We start from the raw sequence: 18,611 nt of genomic DNA, 5'->3' as shown, positions 1-18,611 counted from the left end.
CCAGGGGTACTTCCTCCATTCCCAGGGGTACTTCCTCCATTCCCAGGGGTACTTCCTCCATTCCCAGGGGTACTTCCTCATACATGGAATAACCCCACAGTCAGGGGCACCCTCTACAGGCACAGGAGCACATAAATGCACTGAGCACAATATTCAGGACACCCAAATACGTACCCAAGGTGACACTCTTGGCAGTGAGGTCATTGCAGGAGGAATAGTACTGTGTTAACCACACAATGCCCACAATTGCATACACAAACTCGATCACCAGGATGGCTGAAACAATAGGAACACAGAGCACAATAGGAGCAAATTTCTAACAGCTAAGCACTGCTTCTCCCCAGGAAGATAGGCATGCTCCTAGCCTTGTCTCTGCCACCCCACCTGCATTTCACATCAGCAGCCTCAAGCCAAGAGAGAAATCCTTGTTCCTAATGTTGAATGAACTGTAACCAGTGGCTGGCTCATGCCCCACTAGGATAGACTGTGCTGAGAGCAGCACAGAATGGATTACCTTGCTGTTCTGGCCACAATGCTTTAGGATCCTGAAGGAATGAGTACAGAGATCCACTAGCTCTTCAACAGTCTCTACCCCTATATTATTCCCTGGCTATAGTTACACACAGTTGCAACACCAAGGATGGCATCACAGGCATGATTCATACCCCACTTAGCCTACAATGCACACAGACTCTCCCAATGCAATGTACCACTGTGTAACAAGCACCTGCCTCACCATGATATACCCCCCGCCTGATTTGGAAAGGAGAGGTTAAATCCCTCAGGCAAAATTGAGGAGGGTTTGTGTATTGTGGATTAATCCCACCTTGTACATTTTGGCAAATCTGGTGTGTGTGGAAGGGAATGTATCTATTTTAGGCGCCTCACAATCGTCAGGGAAATTCTATTATCCCCATTGTACAGTTGGGGAACTGAGGTTCAGAGAATCTAAGTGACTTGCCACACCAGGAAGTTTGTGGTACAGCAGGGAACTGAAGCCAGGTCTTCCAAGTTCTAATCCTAGCTTCTTAGCCACTGGCTTCAGCAGACTCCCAGCATGTGAGGAGTGGCAAAGGATGTTAAGCCCCCAATCTTGGCAGTCTCAGCACACAAAGGATCCCTCCTGCTTCTGTCAGGTTCAGAAAGGGGCATACAGGGCAGGGGTAATTTTCCACTGGCTCTAGCAAGCCCAGGGGGATATATGTGTAAAGGTGAGGCTTGTTCCTGGCTAGCTTTGGCAGACTTGAGAGAGAATATGGAGTGCTTCTCTCCCTTGGGCACTATGGGTATGTCTACACTACCACACTAGTTCGAACTAGCGGGGTAATGTAGGCATACCGCACTTGCAAATGAAGCCCGGGATTTGAATTTCCCGGGCTTCATTTGCATAAGCGGGGCGCCGCCATTTTTAAATCCCCGCTGGTTCGAACTCCGTGCCGCGCGGCTACACGCGGCACGAACTAGGTAGTTCGAACTAGGCTTCCTAGTTCGAACTACCGTTACTCCTCATTGTAGTAACGGTAGTTCGAACTAGGAAGCCTAGTTCGAACTACCTAGTTCGTGCCGCGTGTAGCCGCGCGGCACGGGGTTCGAACCAGCGGGGATTTAAAAATGGCGGCGCCCCGCTTATGCAAATGAAGCCCGGGAAATTCAAATCCCGGGCTTCATTTGCAAGTGCGGTATGCCTACATTACCCCGCTAGTTCGAACTAGCGGGGTAATGTAGACATACCCTATCAGACTTGGGATAGGTATTATACCTCTCCCCTCAACTCTGGCAGCTTCAGGAGACAGGGAATGTTCTGGCAGACTCAAGATATGTTCTAGTCATAGGCTGACACTTCTTTAAGGCCAGAATCCTCTGTCTTTCATGAGCACTTCAACTACCACTTTCCTTACTCCTTGGTACATCTCAGCCACTGGAACCATTTCTTTCAGCTGAGATACAGGCATCTGCCCCGGGAACTGTTCTGCTGTTTCTTCGTAGGGTTGCTAGGTGTCCGGTATTGACCCGGACAGTCCAGTCCAGTAATTCCTCATTTAACACATGCCCGCTTAACACGTTTTCATGATAGCACGATTTTCTTTTTAGGGAACGTTTTTTGAATTACACACGACTGTCCCTGGAATAACACAATTTCCCCAGCCGGCCCATCGCTGATGGCTGTGCAGGGCTTCCCTCGCCTCCCTGCAAAGCGGCGGAGAGTTCGCTGCTCGCAGCGCCATTCCCCGCTGACTCCCCCTCACCAGACACCTTGCCCCCTCTCCTCCGCCCCCGCTTGCAGGCCGGCGACTGGGTTTCCCCAGCCGGCCCATTGCTGGCGGCTGCGCAGGGCTTCCCCCACCTCCCTGCAAAGCGGTGGAGGGTTTGCCACTTGCCACGCCGTTCCCCAGTGACCCCCGCTCGCTGGACGCAGTGTGGGTCCTGGCAGACCCATCATAGGAGCATACTCCCAACCCAATCCCCCTCCCTTCTCCTTCCCTTCCTTTCCCCAGAGCCAAACACCTCCCCTCCCTGCTGTAACCCAGTCCCCTTTCTTCCTCAACCTTATGTCCCGGTCCCAACAGACACCACCGCTTGAAACGCAACCCTCACCTTTTCCATTCTTTTCAATGGGAAAATTGATCCCGCATAACACGTTTTCACTTAACACGATCATTTTCTGAAACATACCTATAGTGCTAAATGAGGAATTACTGTATTTCCACCTCCTGTCTGGTAAAAAAATTCAGAAAATACCAGATACCTAAAATGTCCGGTATTTTCTGATTTTTTCCCGGCCAGCAGGTGAAAATCCCAGGTGCTTACCTGGTTCTGCAGGGGAGATTTCTGGCCTGCAGCAGAAAGACAAGATGGCCCAAAAGTCTCAAAAGCATTTCTTAAAGAGGTCATGCTGTTTTTGTTTTTTTTTTTTAAATAAGCTTAACAACTCTCGGGGTCCTTTTTTTTTTGCTCAAAACCTTTGGTCTCCCCTTTTTTTTGGCAACAGAATTTTTTCCCCGGTGGTTTTTTTTTGGGAGGGGTGGGGGGGAGAGTGTTTGATATTTTTGGTTAAACCATCTGGCAATCCTATTTCTTCAAACAACTGTAGGCCTGTCAGGCACTCACACTCCTCTCAGATCTAGGGCACTGGCAACCATGGGCCTGCATCATCTTACTGACCCTGGTTTAAATGGTTCCAGCAAACAGCTTCTCGTGCTATTTGGCCAGCCAGTGGTACTTTTAAAAACTGTTCAGTAGGCCTTGTGTACACCGGTTCTCCCCGCCCCCACCCAAATTCCTGCCATTTCTATCATCACATAAGCTTCACCCACAGGAGTGTTAGTATTAGGAATGTGAAAGATTAAGCAGTAAACGGGTAAGCACCACCCTTAACGGGTGCTGCTTCCCGGTTCCAGTTAACCTGTGGGGGATCACCGTGGACAGGGACCTTGTGCATCACAGTCAGGGTCTGCTTCAAGCATCCAGAGCAATGCCTGTTCATGGCATCCCAGGCGTGTGCTGGGGAGCTGCCCAGGGGATTGCTCCAGCCCAGCTGGGAACCAGCAGAGACAGCCCCAGCCGAAGTGTGGGGCTGGGACCCAACGCGTCCAGCAGACAGACCCAACGCGGGGCTGGGAACGGGAGCCCAGCAGGCTAGGGGGCTGGAGCAGCGAGATCCCACTTAATCAATTAATCAGTTAAACATTAGGTTAACTGGTTAAATGTTAGGTTAACTAATTAACTGGGATTTTACATCCCTATAGATAAGATTTCTGAAGTCTCAGGGCTGGACTAACAGCATGTGTTTATTGGAGACCTTGACTACATTAGTGGTAATATTCACACTGCTAATACCAGAATAAATGATGAAATTGTGGTAGCAACAGTGAGAAATGTGAGGAATAAAGCACACCCAGGCCTAAGACTCAGTTTCAAAACAGCTCCCTAATATGTGCATGGTATTAAAGGGCTTGATGACTTTGCAGACGGATGGGATGGAGGGGAGATCTCTCACTTGGTTTCTCTCTTTTCCTGCCCCTTCTACTCAACCTAGATTTAAAACAGTGTGTCGAAATGTCAGGCTCTACTCCTTTCCCGTGGGAGATTCTACAATGTTGGGGAGAAATTTAGAGAAGAAGATTTGTTTGCTTTGCTCGTTAATGGATTGCACTTGGCACTCAGCAAAGATGGAACTGCTTCCCATATGGAGAGAGCTTTCAAGAGAGGATGCTGGGCTTCTGGTAAATCCTAAGGGGAGAGAAGCCAACGAAACAAGAACAGGCAACAAGAGGCCCTGCCCTCATGTTTAAAATAAGCACGATTCCCTGTCTATCCAAAAGACTTCCCCACCAGACTCTTACAAAAATACTTCCCCCAGGGAGCAGAGGTGGTGGCCTAAATGTATTTCCATATCTTAGGCCAGAGTGAGAAACCCTGCATAGGAGACCAGGATCTGTTCCCCTTTCTGGTACGATTTTGAGGAGTTTCGATTGGGAGTGCTGGGGGAAAGGTTGTAGGAGGAAAAGAGATGTAACACACATCTCAGCAGGAGGGGAGGCATGTAGGCATCCAATGTATATAGTTATCTATATGGAGGCGGGTTATCTATCCTGCACACTAGTGGATGGATAGGTGTATTGAGAGATGGCCTAGAAGTGACATCTTGAGGTAGGTGGGTGAAGGCTGGGTGTACTTAGCGTATGACAGGGACTTGTATGACAGGGAAAGGCATGTGCATGCTTTGGGGTGGGCATGCTGATGTTGTACTGAGGCATATATTTGTGTCATGGGAAATCTTGTGGAAAAGGAGGGGGCAGACGTGTAAATGTGTCACAAGGGAGGTGTACAACTGTATTGGAGGAAGAAGGATGAATGTATTTGTGGCAGGGTGGGGGTGTACAAGATGTCACAGGGAGAGAGGGATGAAAGAAAGGTACGCTGGGAGGGTGTTTGGGGGGGTGGGTGCAGGTATGTATGGGAAGGCAGGGGGCTGTGTGTCCATTCCAGAAGAGCTCCATAACTCAAAGAAGAGTGGCTAGACACATGTCTCTGGGGGCGGGGGGTGTATTTGTCAGGGTTCAGGAAGGAATACTCTTCTGAGAGTAACAGATGTGGAGGGTAAGCGTGGAGGGTAAGTAGTTAGAAGGCCCTGTGCTGCTGCCTCTTACCCAGTCTGACATAGAGCACATACTGCATCGAGTCCCGGGGCTCTGTGTACAGGATGCTGCCGCGCATGCTGAGCCAGATGATTGCCACCTCTGCGATCATGCAGCTGAGCAGGATGCCCAGGTAGCCTCTGCCGTGGTCCACCAGGTTAAGGGAACAGGTCTCGTTGGGATTGTACGCCAGCCCGAAGAGCACCACGGAAAGGATCACAAACCTGCCATGCACAAGCCAACTATTTACCAGTGGCAACACCAAGCAAAGCAGCCCAGCATCTGGTAAGATTCCCTCAGCTAGTCTCCTCACAGTCAGTTTTCTTATCCTTAGGAATAAAAAAAGAAATCCTAGATGGCCTGTCCATTTCCTGCTAGTTCTACTACTAACCTGCAAAGCCTTATTATATTAATTTGGTCTTGAATTCTCTTTCTCAGCTGTCGGGAGACAAGCTGCCCAGATCTCACCACCTCAGTAGCCTGCATCTATTTGGCGGTTATGAGCTATCCCAGGGGCCATAACAGAGGCATCACACTCAAAGCACTGTACTTTGGGTCCCTCTAAAAAAGCACCTCCCCAAATGTCAATAGACTACTCAGGATAAAGGGTGGAGTTGTACGAGGGAGTTACAGGCAGGAAGCTACTAACAAAGGCTTCCCCTGTGAAAGTGGGACAAGGACTCGGAGTAGCAGTGATCCAAAGAACAGGGAAAGGGAGAGGGACCAGAAGTTGAGAACAATCTGGTGCCAGTCCTAAGTGTCCAACATAACCTTCCTGCTCTACACAGGGGACCTAGAGGGAACTCCAGCCATGGAGATGGGAGTAGCAAAAGGAAGGCATGAATTGCTGCAGAGCAACCTTCTCCTGATCATCTGTGCTTGTCACTTACCAGGTGGTGTGAAGAAGGAAGAGGAAGATGGCTGGCAAAACGAGGTCATCGCTGCCCACAGACCAGCGACGGCGGAATACCACAATCCCTGGCATGGCTAGTGGGTCTGAGGAGGCTCAGCAGGCACGATGCTCATCTCCTGAAACAGAAATGAAGGAATGAAGGATGCAGGTCCCCTTCAGTCCCTCAATCACTCCATCCTGTCTTAAAATCCCCTCTTATGGGAGTCCCCTCCATCCCACACCCATGACAATGGCACATCTCCACCAACCATCACCAGCAGCCAAAGAGGGAGGGGCATACCAAACTCACGGTGGCGAGGTGGGGAAAGGAAGAGGCAGTGCAAAGACCATGGGAAGCAATGATTCAAACAGGTGTGCAACTCATGCTGAATGCAAGTAACACTCACTCGAATACCAGCTTACAGGATTAGTTAGAATCCTGTTACAGAGCTCCGTGTTTGCAAATGATCCCTGCTGGGCACCAACATCAGGTTGTGCCAATGTAAGCACTGTACAGTTCCCTATTACCATGTTCTCCCACACACCTGCCTTCCGGTTCTTCTCTCAAAAGCTTCCTTGCATCACCTCCCTCTCAGTCAGCCAGGTGCTCCAAAGCAGCCACTAATACTTGGCCCTTGCAAGCCACTGAGAGAATAGTACATCTCCTCCTCCCCAGCTCTTCGTGGTCCACATCCTACAGTCTCCATGGTGTGCCAAAGCTAAGACAGCAGTGTCCAAAGAGATCTCAATCTTGAATGCAGACTATTTAGAAGCCTCCATTTGCTCTGCCCTCAATTTGCCTCCTGTAGGCATTAAATCAATGGGGAGCGAAGAGACAATTGCGTCTCTTCCTTTCTCTCTTTTTTATTAGGTTTTTTTAACCTGATGATCCTCAGTTAGCACTGGCAACAGTAGTCAGGAGTGATACAAGCTCCCCCACACATGCAGCTCTGTACCTCACTCCTATCCTGCAACAACTCCTCCACTATTCTACTCCAAGGTTCGCCCATTGGCAGTTCTGCCAAAGCACCTCCTGCAATGCAGCACCCTCTGCTATTTCAGCTTGAAGAGGCACCTCAATTCTAGTTTTAAGCCCCCAGCATGGCTTTGTTAACGTATTTCTATGCAGACCTGCCACATCTCAGGCTTTTCTACTTCTGGCTTCCACTAGCAACTCATGGTGCTCTCTACCCCAGTGCATCCATGGTGATGTTACAGTACTCCTTACAATTCCAGTCTCTCCTTCACCCTCCACTCTGTCAAAGCACTTCAAGACTGTCCTGCAGCTTCCCATGCCACTCAACCCAGGCACCTCAATCCTGAAAAACCACCTTCTGCTCTTCTAGTTCTGGGCTTCCACCAGCTCTGCCAATGCACCTCATGCTTAATCTGCAGCAACCTCTGCTATTCTAATCCTCCTCCTTAACACTCATATATTGCTGCCAATGCACTGCAGTTGCAAAGTACAGCAACCATGCAAGTCCCATGCTGTCTCCCAAGTACTGACAAATAGAGTAATCTAATCAAGTACTTCCACAGAAGTAAAAATGAAAATGTCTCATTTCTATTACTTGTGATAGAATGAGGATGTACATCAGGATTTCAGAGGGGACGAACTATTACACTAATCTGCAATGCCCCATTCCTAACTTAAATCTTATTGGCACTCTTTCACACTGGATCTCAAATTCCAATCCAAATGCTCTGAATAAAATGACTAGATGAGTGACCACATTTAAATTAACTAGAATCTTCAAACCACAAAACCATTGGCAGCTTATGACATGCCCTGCAAACTGCCCTAACAGCACCACACATCTACATTATTAGAACATCTGATGTTACAACAGGTCTCACGACCTAGCATCTTGTACCCGTCAATTACATTTTTGCTCTCTAATCTGCACACCAGGACTGCAGATCATCCCAAAACTTGGCAGCATTTCTTGTTCCATGTCCACTACCAACTGCTGTCAACCTGGTCTAGTTGGATTTGCTCTTCTATACATGCTGTCACGTAGCAGCAAGTGACTACACACACCTCTAACACTTTTCAGGAAATTCCACAATTAACATGCTGGCATACTTCTAGCATATTACTCACTTCAGTAAAGGCAACACTGTATTCAAAGCTCAGCAGAAGAAAAAAAATCCTGAAATAACTACACACCATTTGGATTCATACTTCCCTAGCACACACTTATCAGCACACTTGGTACATTTCAAATTGCTCACTCCACCAGCCATATGGCAATGCTTTCTAGCCTTATCATGAATAACCTCCCCATCTACCATTGGCACATGGTGGTACTTTCCATTTTCACCGTGAATATTGCTATCCTAAATCAATGCACACAGACATACTTTTCACATTGTTCTACATGATGTTGTTCCTTGCCAATGAACATAGTGGTACCACCCAGCCTTTCCCTACCTGCTCTTTATCCATGCAGGCACTCCCAGCATTCCCTGGCTTTCTCATCTGCCCCATTAAAGTATTTTCTACCACTTTTCTGTGCCTAGCAGTACATGCGATTGTACTTTGAACACTTTCCTACAAAAAGAGAGCCTACAAGGCCCTATGACCAGATCAAGCAGTGCTGCTTTGCAGAAAAAGTGACCCCTAAAGTAGATTCCTGATAAAAAGCAACAGGTGGGCTTGGAATGGAGTGTCTGGGCTTTCGTTGCTGAACATGGTCCTATAGGACTGATGCTGCTAGTCCTCTATTTACCAAACATCCTATACATAATAATGGGGAAATCAGGGGTAGATTGAAGGCAATTAATTACTAATGGTTGTTGGTATGAAATCTAAACCAGGAGGCCTGGAGCCCTGCTCCCCTGTTAGAAACAGCAAGACAGAAGAGGGCAAGAAGGCCTGTTGCTATAATACCGGAGTTACAGCAAGACAGAAATAGTGCTCTCAGGGTAAGGAGTCCTGGGATGCAACCAAAGAGATATACTGGAGGAGACTTGAATACATGAGGAGAAGGGGTGGCTGGAAAGAGTCAGAGGAAAAGAGCCTTGGGACCTTAAAGCAGTGGGTTAGACACTGCACCAAGAGTCCCAGACTTTGCCCCCAGGTTTAAGAGCACTTACAATACAAGGAAGCCCAGGCGTCTGAAAGACTGACTGAAAGAACACTGAGTTGAGAAACCCTGGGACCCTATGCCCCTCCTAGGGGAAAAGCACATGCATGCACAAGTGCTCAGTGCAAAGAGCCCCAGGACCCTGGCCCTTCAGGTCAGAGTGAGATCTACGGGAATCGGAAACGCTTACATGGCATGTGGTCCAGCAGAAGCACATCCTTCTCTCCCAAGAGGGTGTTTCAGGGAAAGTGCGTATCCACGGAGACAGACATCACGAGTGAAGGAAGAAACAGCAAACTCTTCACACAGCCATTGAAAATCCCAGTCAGGAGAGGAAAGGACGGCTTGCTGACTGTCCGTCAACGAAGCCAAGCATCATCTTCAGAGCACTTCCCTCCCTCCAAGACAGCAACCTCATTTATCCAACTGGGACTGCTCAGAGCGAATGAGCCGGGGTCGTGACTTCCCCCACTCTGCACCCCCCCCCTTCGTCACACTCTAGAAGGAAGTGACATCATCCCTGTTCTGACTGAGGAGATTGTGTGAATTGTGGGAAGAAGGATTGAAAGCAAGAGCATGAGATGCTGTCAGAGTCCTGGGGAGAGAAACACAGAGAGAGATGGAGAGAGGACGGAGCTCTGAGCCAGCAAGTGCAGCAGCACGGAAACCTCCTCCCCTTTGCCAGAGGAAAACAGGAAAGACTGAGCTTGCTGCAGCAATTCTTTGGGGATGTCCTGGAGCGTGGCTGCATGCAGGAACTCCTCTTCCCCAGCAGTGGATAGCAGTAGAGGCAGCGCTGCTGGAGCAAAGATCCGAAAGGCTCTGGGACAGTACCCGCTGGCATTTGCTGAATGCAGAGGGGAGGCGGGGAATTGGACGGGGCATGAAAAGGGCAGTCAGGAAGGGCCACCCTCCTGTCCAGAGAAAGGAGGGACTGTTCAAAAGGAACAGCCTCTCGCAGGCCTTTTCAGCCGTTAATTCCCTGTGACATGCTCCCTAGGGTATAGCAGGGCATGGGGGAGGGGTAGAGAAAGCTGTCTGTTTGGTGAAGGCTTGGAGAAAAGAGCAAGAGAGAAAGAGACATGCTACAACAAGACAAGATTCCAGCTAAACCTAGATTTAGTTTAATCCAACATCCTCTGGGTCTGACATTAACCACATTTACAAGATATACAAGTAAATAGATGAACTGAACACAGTCGCAACCAAAGGAAATAGGTTTACACATATCACCCCAATAGACATGAGACACCACCTGCATCCACACAGCCACTGACAAACCAACCCACAATCACACACTCCTTGCTAGCCAAACCCACAGAAGAATGAGCTAGCATGCTCACACAGTCACATTCAGACTAGAGATGTTAAATATCGATTAACTGAATCGTCAGTGAACCTCATGAATTCTTATCAGTTATTCAACTATTCTAAGTCCCCGGGGGCAAGGCTGGCAGCCAACAGGCTCCGGCCCGACTCCCGAGAACCCCCTTCCACTCCGTGCTGCTGCCTCTGTGGGGTGCCAGGCTCCCCTCACGGACTGGCTGCCTGTCGCACCACGCTGCTGTCGCTGATACAAAGGCAGAGCGCAAGGTGGCAGCAGCCCCTGAGCTCCCGGACCTGGCATGAGCCAGGCTGCCTGCCCACTTGGCTCCTAATACACTTCAAATGCAGAGCCGCAGCAGGGGCAAGTCCTGGACCCCAGCGCAAGCTGGGACTGAACTGGGCTCCTGGCCAGCCTGCTAAAAATTTACTGGCTAGGGTGGAGAGGAATGCGTGTAGTCTATAGCATTAACTGATAAGCATTTGCTTATCAGTTAATCGACTATGCTATTACATCCCTAATTCAGACACCCAAGGCACAACATGTGTACCCATACAGACTCTGATATGCCACCCTACAGTAATTCCTCATATGAAACTCACCTCACCAATCCACACAGGCAATGGGTTCACTCTCACTGTATACTACCTACAAAATCCTGAAACTGCCTACATGCTATCAGCTCTCCACTCAACCCCCCGTGTTATCTGCCATCTCCTGGGAAACAGAAGCAGGAGGCCCTCAAGTGACCAAATTCTGAGTCTCCTGTAGCACCAATGGTTTAAGGCTCCAACAGGCGTGCTAGACAGAGAGTCTTGCTAGGAAACATCTATAGAGAGGCCCTGAGATTTAGTGGATCTGCTGTCCTCATGCACTCGCCATCTCCACGCATGCATGAGTTAGCATGCTGACTGTGACATGACACAGGCACTGAAAACCATCCCTTACCAACCTCATCCATGTGACATGCTTGTAACCCTGCTGCTGTCAACCCATCTCTCCAGGCCCTGCCTCAACTCCAGGAGGGGCTCACAGAGCCTAATGGAAGACCCAAAAGAGAGAACAGTTGTGTTCTGAAACTCTTAGCCAGGTTTTCATCTCCTCTGCCTGTGACTACAGAAAGCCCTTTCCTTATGATACCAGCTCCAGATACTCTGGCAGGTGTAAAATACTGCTGCCATCTTCTCACATGTTCTCCCAGACAAATGACCATACACACCCAAAACACTTCACCTTCCCACTCATTTCAAGTTTAGGTTCAAAACTGTCCTCAGTGTTCTTAAAACCATCCCAGGACATGCTGTAAGTGACCTCAAAGACTTGTCTCTGCCTCCTCTCTTCATCTAGCCCTAGCCTCTTCTCTGTCCTGCCATGCAGTCTGACCACTGTAGGGGCACATCTAGACTACATGCTTCTGTCGACAAAGAGTGTCTAGACTACATCCAGTTCTGTTGACAAAGCAAGCCGCTTTGTCGACATGAGAGTGTAAACGCAAAGGACAGTGTAGATGCAATAACGCCTTCTGTCGACAGAACTCTGTCGACAAAAGGCGTTATTCCTCATAGAATGAGGTTTACAGCTGTCGACAAAACTGCTGAGTTCTGGCGATGTTATGTCAGCAGATAGTGTAGATGCAGGTATAGTTTTGTCGACAAAAGTCCACTTTTGTCAACAAAACCCTGTAGTCTAGACAAACCCTAGGTGTAAGAAACTCCTCTGTGGCATCATCTATGTCTTCGCCTCTCAGATGGAATCATATTGTCTCTTGCCTGTACACTTGTGTCCCTTTCGAAATTATTTAACTCTGTTAAATCTGCTGAGATAATTTGTATATTTCATACATTTACCACCAAAGTTGTTTTGTATCAAAGAAAATAATTAAAAGTGTACCAGCAGTTGGACCAAGCAAGACTATCTCTGGTGCTCACATACTCTCCCAGACAAATGGCCATACACACCCCAAAACACTTCACCAGAAGTGTAGAGTCCTGCACAGATACAAAATTGTTATCTGCATTCACATCCATAGATGCAGATACCTGCGGATATAAAGTCCATATCCATGGATATGTAGGGCTCTACCAAGGAGCACTTCACCATACTCTTGCTATACCCTAAGCATCCACTGGATTACAGTCTCCTACCCCATATCCCAACAAGCCACAGCACCACTGGACAAGTTTCCAACTCCACCAGACAATGTTCTCCTGGGAGCTGCACTCTCCCTGACCATTCAAGTGTGCCCGTAACTCACAGGCTATCTCACCATGAGTGCCACACAAAGAGTCCCTCCCTGTCCCTGCGAGTACACCAGACTGCACGCACGTACTTGTACTCGACTTCAGCGGAAATCAGCAATTAGAACTTGTACAAAACATGATCAGTCTTCCATCAGTTATTTTTAAAGCCCCTAAATGGAGCGCTTTCTGCTTCAGAGTCCGGATCCTCACAATCTGGGAACTGTTCTTCCATCGGAAGGGATGTGATTTCATCTTTAGGAAATGTCTTAAGGTTGTTGGGGAGGTACTTTCTTGCCTATGGCTGCACACTTACAAAGAAACATCTCTTCCTACTGAATCTTATGTGAGGTTCACAGTGTGTACTCTGAAGGCATGACAGTGTGGAGTGAACAGAAAGGCTGCATTCCTAGATCACTCCCCTGCACAATCTGCCCATGACAAATGTAAGCATTATTAGTACCTCCAAGCTAAGATCTCTATAAGCTGCATGGTCATGCAGCAACCTATTAGGCACCACGCAGATATTCATGGAGCCTAGTCCCAGCAGACCCGCTGCAGCAAGGGGAGAGGTGCCCATCCTCCAGCCCAAACCTAGCCTGCAGTGGCCCGGAAAGAGGTGCCCCTCCTCCCCAATCCCAATCTAGCCTGCTTCTGCCCAACTTGCCATGGCCAGGCACCATTTCCCCAGCCGCAACCAAGCCTGGCCCCCAACTTGTTGCAGCCACAGGGCAGGTACCTATCCCATGGCCCAGCCCTAGAGCTGCCAGAGCAGGGAGAGGAGGAGTCCTCCCACAGTCCAGGTACTGCTGTGGGAAGAGAGAATGGGGAGAGGGGGAGGGAGTCCTCTCTCCCTGCCATAGCCCCAGAACAGCTTGCCCCCCAAATCCTTCATCCTTGGTCCCACTCTAGAGCCTGCACCCCCAGCCAGAGCCCTCACACTCCTGCACACAAACCCTCTGCCTCAGCCCTGATCCTTCTCCCACACTCTGACCCTTTCAGCACATGAGTTTGTTATATCCACCAATATGGAGGTGATGTGTCACACTTCCATATTGGTGCACATAATAAAATTCATTTCACACGTGTGGGGAAAATTAGAGGGAACACTGTCTTCAAGTGGAGTTGATGAAGGATGAACCCCAGAATAATGGGAAAGTGAATTCCCCTCTCATCCTAGAAGCAGAATGTGTCCGTGTAAAGGAGTCTATCGGAGCGCCCACTGGCACCCCATACTCTCCGCTTGAGTCTTTGTGCTCCCCTCACCCAGAGGTTCACCGTCTGGCATCCCCAGTCAACTATCTTCTTGGCCCAGGGGGCCCCTTTAACACCAGGGGTCTCCGAGCTTCCCGCAGCAGGGAGAGGGGGGTCCGGGCCCGCCCCCTCTCACGGACCCCAGCCCAGGGCCCTAAGGACTCGGTACGCTTACGGCATCCGGTCCGGCTGGCGGGGCGTCTGCCGTAACGCGCCAGCCCTCAGGCTCCCTTCGCCTGCCCTGGGCTGCTTCCTCTCCCTGTTGCACTGTCTCACCGATGCGGGGGCTTACCTCCGCAGTTTGGGTCCACACCTCTCTCTTGGGCAGTCATGTCCGGCCTTTTAAATCCCCGCGCCGCTTGTGGGCGGGGGGTGGGGGCTCCGCCCCCTGTACGCGGCTCTACTTCCGGCGGGGCGGCGCACCCGCCATCTGGTGCCGCCCCCCGCGTGACATCAGGCGTGGTCTCGGCAGGTGCAGGCGCGTTGCCGCCTCCGTGGCCCGGAAGCACCCGGCACATCGCCGCTCGCCCCACGCTGGGGCCGCCCCGTTTGTCCCCGGCGCCTCCGGCTCCTGCCCGCACGCCGCCGCTCGTGGTGTGGCTGGTGCCGGGGCCTCTCGCTCCGACCCCTGGGTCGCCGCGAAGGCAACTTCCAGGGGGATCAGAGTGCGGGGCGCCTCTGCCCCGTCACAGTCTCCAAGACAGGGCTAGTTCCCCCTCTGGAAGTAATGTGGGAGAGAAGCTCAAGGGTGAATTAACAGGGAGTCTGAAATCCCTTGACACTCTAGGAAGGCAGGACCATGTTTGACTGATAGATTACATTCTTCTTAATGGAAGCCCAAAGCAACCTCAGGAAGAACCTCTGTGCTTCAAGTAAGAGGAGCTGGCATGCAGGCTGGTGGAGCATTTGGAGAATGGGCCCATTACTGATGTAACCAGTTATTAAAAATTTTAAAAAGCCACCTCATTCTATTTAAACTTAAAACTCCCAAAAACCAAAGAGAAGAGTTCCTGAAGTTAGGGACTTTAATCTTGGAAATTACCACAAGTTCCAACTTCACATTGATGTTAAAGAGAGGTAGCTGTGTTAGTCTGTTTCAGCAAAAACAACAAGGAGTCCCGTGGCACTTAAAAACATAAATTTCTGTGGGCTGTAGCTTACTTTGTCATGCAAGATTCAGATGGCAGGGATTTATTCACACATACAGAGATGGCAGATTAATCAGAAGTGGTATCATCTTCACTCTCCTCCCCAAGACACTTTTTGCAGAACAATGCTCACAGCACTGACTACGATATCCTACATAGTGGCTATCACTGTATCAAATTTTATTAGAAATAACAATATGGACAACCCTAAGCAGTCAAAAACCATTAGACCAGTCATGAAGTTGGCTCAAAAATCATGAGTTTTTAAGAACAGTAAATCTGGGATTCTTTTTATTTGCCTTCTGGGGTTTGAGCCTCTAGGATTCACATATATTCTTGTCATGAAGGCTAGAAATTCAGCTTTAATTTAAAAAAAAAGTCAGTTCTCACCTAATAACATGACCCCGTAAAGAAAATACTATGATTATCATTATAAATTATATATACATAATATAATTTATGTTTATATTATATATATATCATTATTATAGATTTATGAGTATTGTTTGATTAAATTATATATATTATTTAAGTTTGTATTATTAATATTTATTATTATTATTATTACTGCTTCTTCCCATGGGATGGGACCACAAAAAACACACTCTATCCAAGGTGAAATCCAACAAATGCCTCATACACTCACAGTATATCACCTTACCAACCTACTACCTTGCTTTTCTAGAGTTGTCTGCCTAGTACAGGCATGTCCAAAGTCCGGCCCGCGGGCCAATTGCGGCCCGTGTTCCGGTTTAATACGGCCCCACAGGTAATTTGGCAATATCTATCTTTTATGGCCCCCAACGAATTCATATGTATTGAGATGAATACATTGTAAAATCTCAGTTAATGTCAGTTGGTCTAAATCAGTTATAAATATATTTGAACACAACATGTATACTTGGTGTTATGTTCCTGTTCATATTTTTTGAACTTAAAAGTTGACAGACAACCTTTATTACCAATAATATGTAATGTACTTTACAATGTTCCTGACATATATTTCAGCTTCTTGGATTTTTTTTTCATCTGGCCTTCAGATATGAAAGGCAGAGTGATTTAACACCTGTTTAGATTTGTCATCCATGTGACGAAATGAAAAGTATGCCGTTTGCAATAAACTTTGCATAAAATAGTTAATTTGCATTTAATTTTAATGGTTCAAAGAATGTCAGGCAAAATGGTCGGCCCTCACGCATGTTCACTTCATCAAATCTGGCCCTCTTTGAAAAAAGTTTGGACACCCCTGGCCTAGTATTACTAGAGGTTGGACCTCCCTGGTCTGGCACCCTTTGGATGTGACCGATCCCAAAGGAGGGAGTTTGGCTCTCCTGAGGTCTGTCACTAGATCACCAGGCTCCCCTGTCCCTGGGCCACTGGTCTCCCCACTCCACAGCCAGCCTTGGGGCACCAGACTCCACTATCCCCTGGCAATGTCAGAACTCTGCTGCTCCAGGAAGCCGGGCTCTGCAGCCAGCCCTGGGGACATTGGGGCTCAGCAGCCAATCCCGGGCCACCAGGCACCAGGGCTCCGCTGTCCCAGGACTGACGGGGCTCCAAAGCCAGTCCTGGGGTCGCTGGGGTTCAGCAGCCAGCTGCTTCCTGCCGTCAGCCTTCTGGGGCTCTCTGGTCCAGCAATATCTCACAGATGTTGCCAGACCAGAGGCTCCTGAACCAGAGAGGTTCAACCTGTACTATCTTAAGGCATAAAAGTGTTCTTTAACAAGTTCATGATATTCTTAAAGGGCTTTTTGCAGTCTTTTGAGATGAACATGCAGCAATATTTGAGCTGCTAACATGTTTGCGCAATATCTGTTTTGTAGCAATTGTTTCATTTCTTCAAGAATGCTGAAACTATTTTACAACTTACCGTGGTTTTGATGAAGACCTCAGAAGGAGACCTAAATGGAGACAATTCCCTAGCTACCGTCATTTTTGCTAATTGCAATAGTGTTCTTCCTCCCCAGAGCTTCGTAATCAGCAGTGAAAGGCTGGATGGAGGATCAACCAAATTAAAGGGAAATTGGAATGATTTTTTTGTCTCCAGAGAGGCCAAATAACGGGATTTGTCCCCAAAGCTCATATTCACAGCAGAATGCAACAAAACATTTTTCAATTGTGGCTCTGAGAAAGCATTTTTGTCTAAATGAGGAAACGACTAGATTTCTGTTCCACACTCTGCCTTCTATGAGTGACACACCCAGTGAAAGGATTTATCAGAGAACCAGGAGGGACATTTTTCAAGGAGGGAGGTCCTCCCACGCACACTTGTTAAAATACTGGTAGCACATCACTGGCCATTTGTGACAAACTACAGGCAGTCCCCGACTTACACGGATCCAACTTACGTCGGATCCGCAGTTACGAACGGGGCTGCCCCAGAGTACACGGACTGCGGGACCTCGCGGTCCCGCCGCCCGTGTACTCCGGGCGAGAAAAGCTGCTCCGCGTCTCCCTGGTCTGCAGACCAGGAAGACGCGGAGCAAAGCTGCTGCCGGCTTCCCCGAGGCTTTGCAAAGCCGCGGAGGGGCTCGGGCAGCGAAGTAGCCCAGGCCGCCTGGGCTGCTCCGCTGCCGGCTTCCCCAGACTTTGCAAAGCCGTGGGGGGGGGGGGGGGCTCGGGCAGCGGGGCAACCCAGGCGCACCTGGGCTGCTCCGCTGCCAGCTTCCCCGAGGCTTTGCAAAGCCGCAGGGAAAGCCGGCAGCAGGACAGCCCAGACACCCCGCGGCTGTCCCGCTGCCGGCGTCCTGAGAGGCTTTGCTCCCCATCTCCCTGGTCTGCTGGTCTCCAGCAGACCAGGGAGACTGGGAGCAAAGCCGCGGAGGACCCAGGCGGCGGGACCACGGTGCGTCTCGGTCCGCCGCCCGCATCTTCCTGGTCTGCTGGGGTGGGGGGGACGCAGCTAGTACGCCCTCCCCCCCAGCAGACTAGGCTTTTCTCTGGACACCTGTGGCAGAGCAGCTGGGGCGCTGCCGGTTGGTCCCGCAGCGCCGCTCTGGGCGCTACTGGACCAACCCAGCAGCACCCCAGCTGCTCTGGTCCTGATTCAGCCGCTGCTGGTCAGTTTCAGCAGTGGCTGAATCAGGACGCCTGGGGCAGAGCAGATGGGGTGCTGCTGGGTTGGTCCAGTAGCGCCGAGGAGCGGCGCTACTGGAGCAACCCAGCAGCACCCCAGCTGCTCTGCCCCAGGCGTCCTGATTTAGCCGCTGCTGAAACTGACCAGCGCTGACTACAGGAAGCCTGAGGCAGAGTTGCTCTGCCTCGGGCTTCCTGGAATCAGCTGCTGATCAGTTTCAGCAGCAGCCGACTTGGGGACGCTTGGGGTTCTGAAGTTGATTCTGTATGTAAGTCAGAACTGGCGGTCAGTTTCAGCAGTGGCTGAATCTGGATGCCAGTTCCGACTTACATACAGATTCAACTTAAGAACAAACCTACAGTCCCTATCTTGTACGTAACCCGGGGACTGCCTGTACACAAAATGTGCATGCTAGTGACCACTGAGAGTGAAGAAACAGGGTAATCAGGTTTC

General features: G+C 49.5%; 1 protein-coding gene across 19 annotated transcripts in view; it reads right to left on the bottom strand.

The window, feature by feature from the left end:
- DAGLA (diacylglycerol lipase alpha) overlaps nucleotides 1-18,611 on the bottom strand; it is a 179,950-nt gene that overhangs the window by 60,885 nt on the left and 100,454 nt on the right. For 9 of the 19 annotated variants that reach the window (XR_012903704.1, XM_075928457.1, XM_075928459.1 and 6 more), the window contains 3 exons: nucleotides 6,029-6,167; nucleotides 5,151-5,362; nucleotides 175-276 (listed from right to left, as the gene is read on the bottom strand). Coding sequence is in view for 18 of the 19 variants with exons in the window: in XM_075928457.1 (XP_075784572.1) it covers nucleotides 175-276; nucleotides 5,151-5,362; nucleotides 6,029-6,123 (409 nt within the window). In the remaining variant the exon portion in view is untranslated. Of the gene's footprint in view, nucleotides 1-174; nucleotides 277-5,150; nucleotides 5,363-6,028; nucleotides 6,168-9,309; nucleotides 14,185-14,226; nucleotides 15,549-18,611 lie in introns of those variants that run through there. The other 10 variants (XM_075928467.1, XM_075928470.1, XM_075928466.1 and 7 more) reach the window with 5 other exon arrangements.

The sequence above is a fragment of the Pelodiscus sinensis genome, chromosome 4 (assembly GCF_049634645.1).
Source record: "Pelodiscus sinensis isolate JC-2024 chromosome 4, ASM4963464v1, whole genome shotgun sequence".
NCBI lineage: Eukaryota > Metazoa > Chordata > Testudines > Trionychidae > Pelodiscus > Pelodiscus sinensis.
The sequence above is the reverse complement of the archived record's forward strand: the minus strand, read 5'-3'. Positions and strand labels throughout refer to the sequence as shown.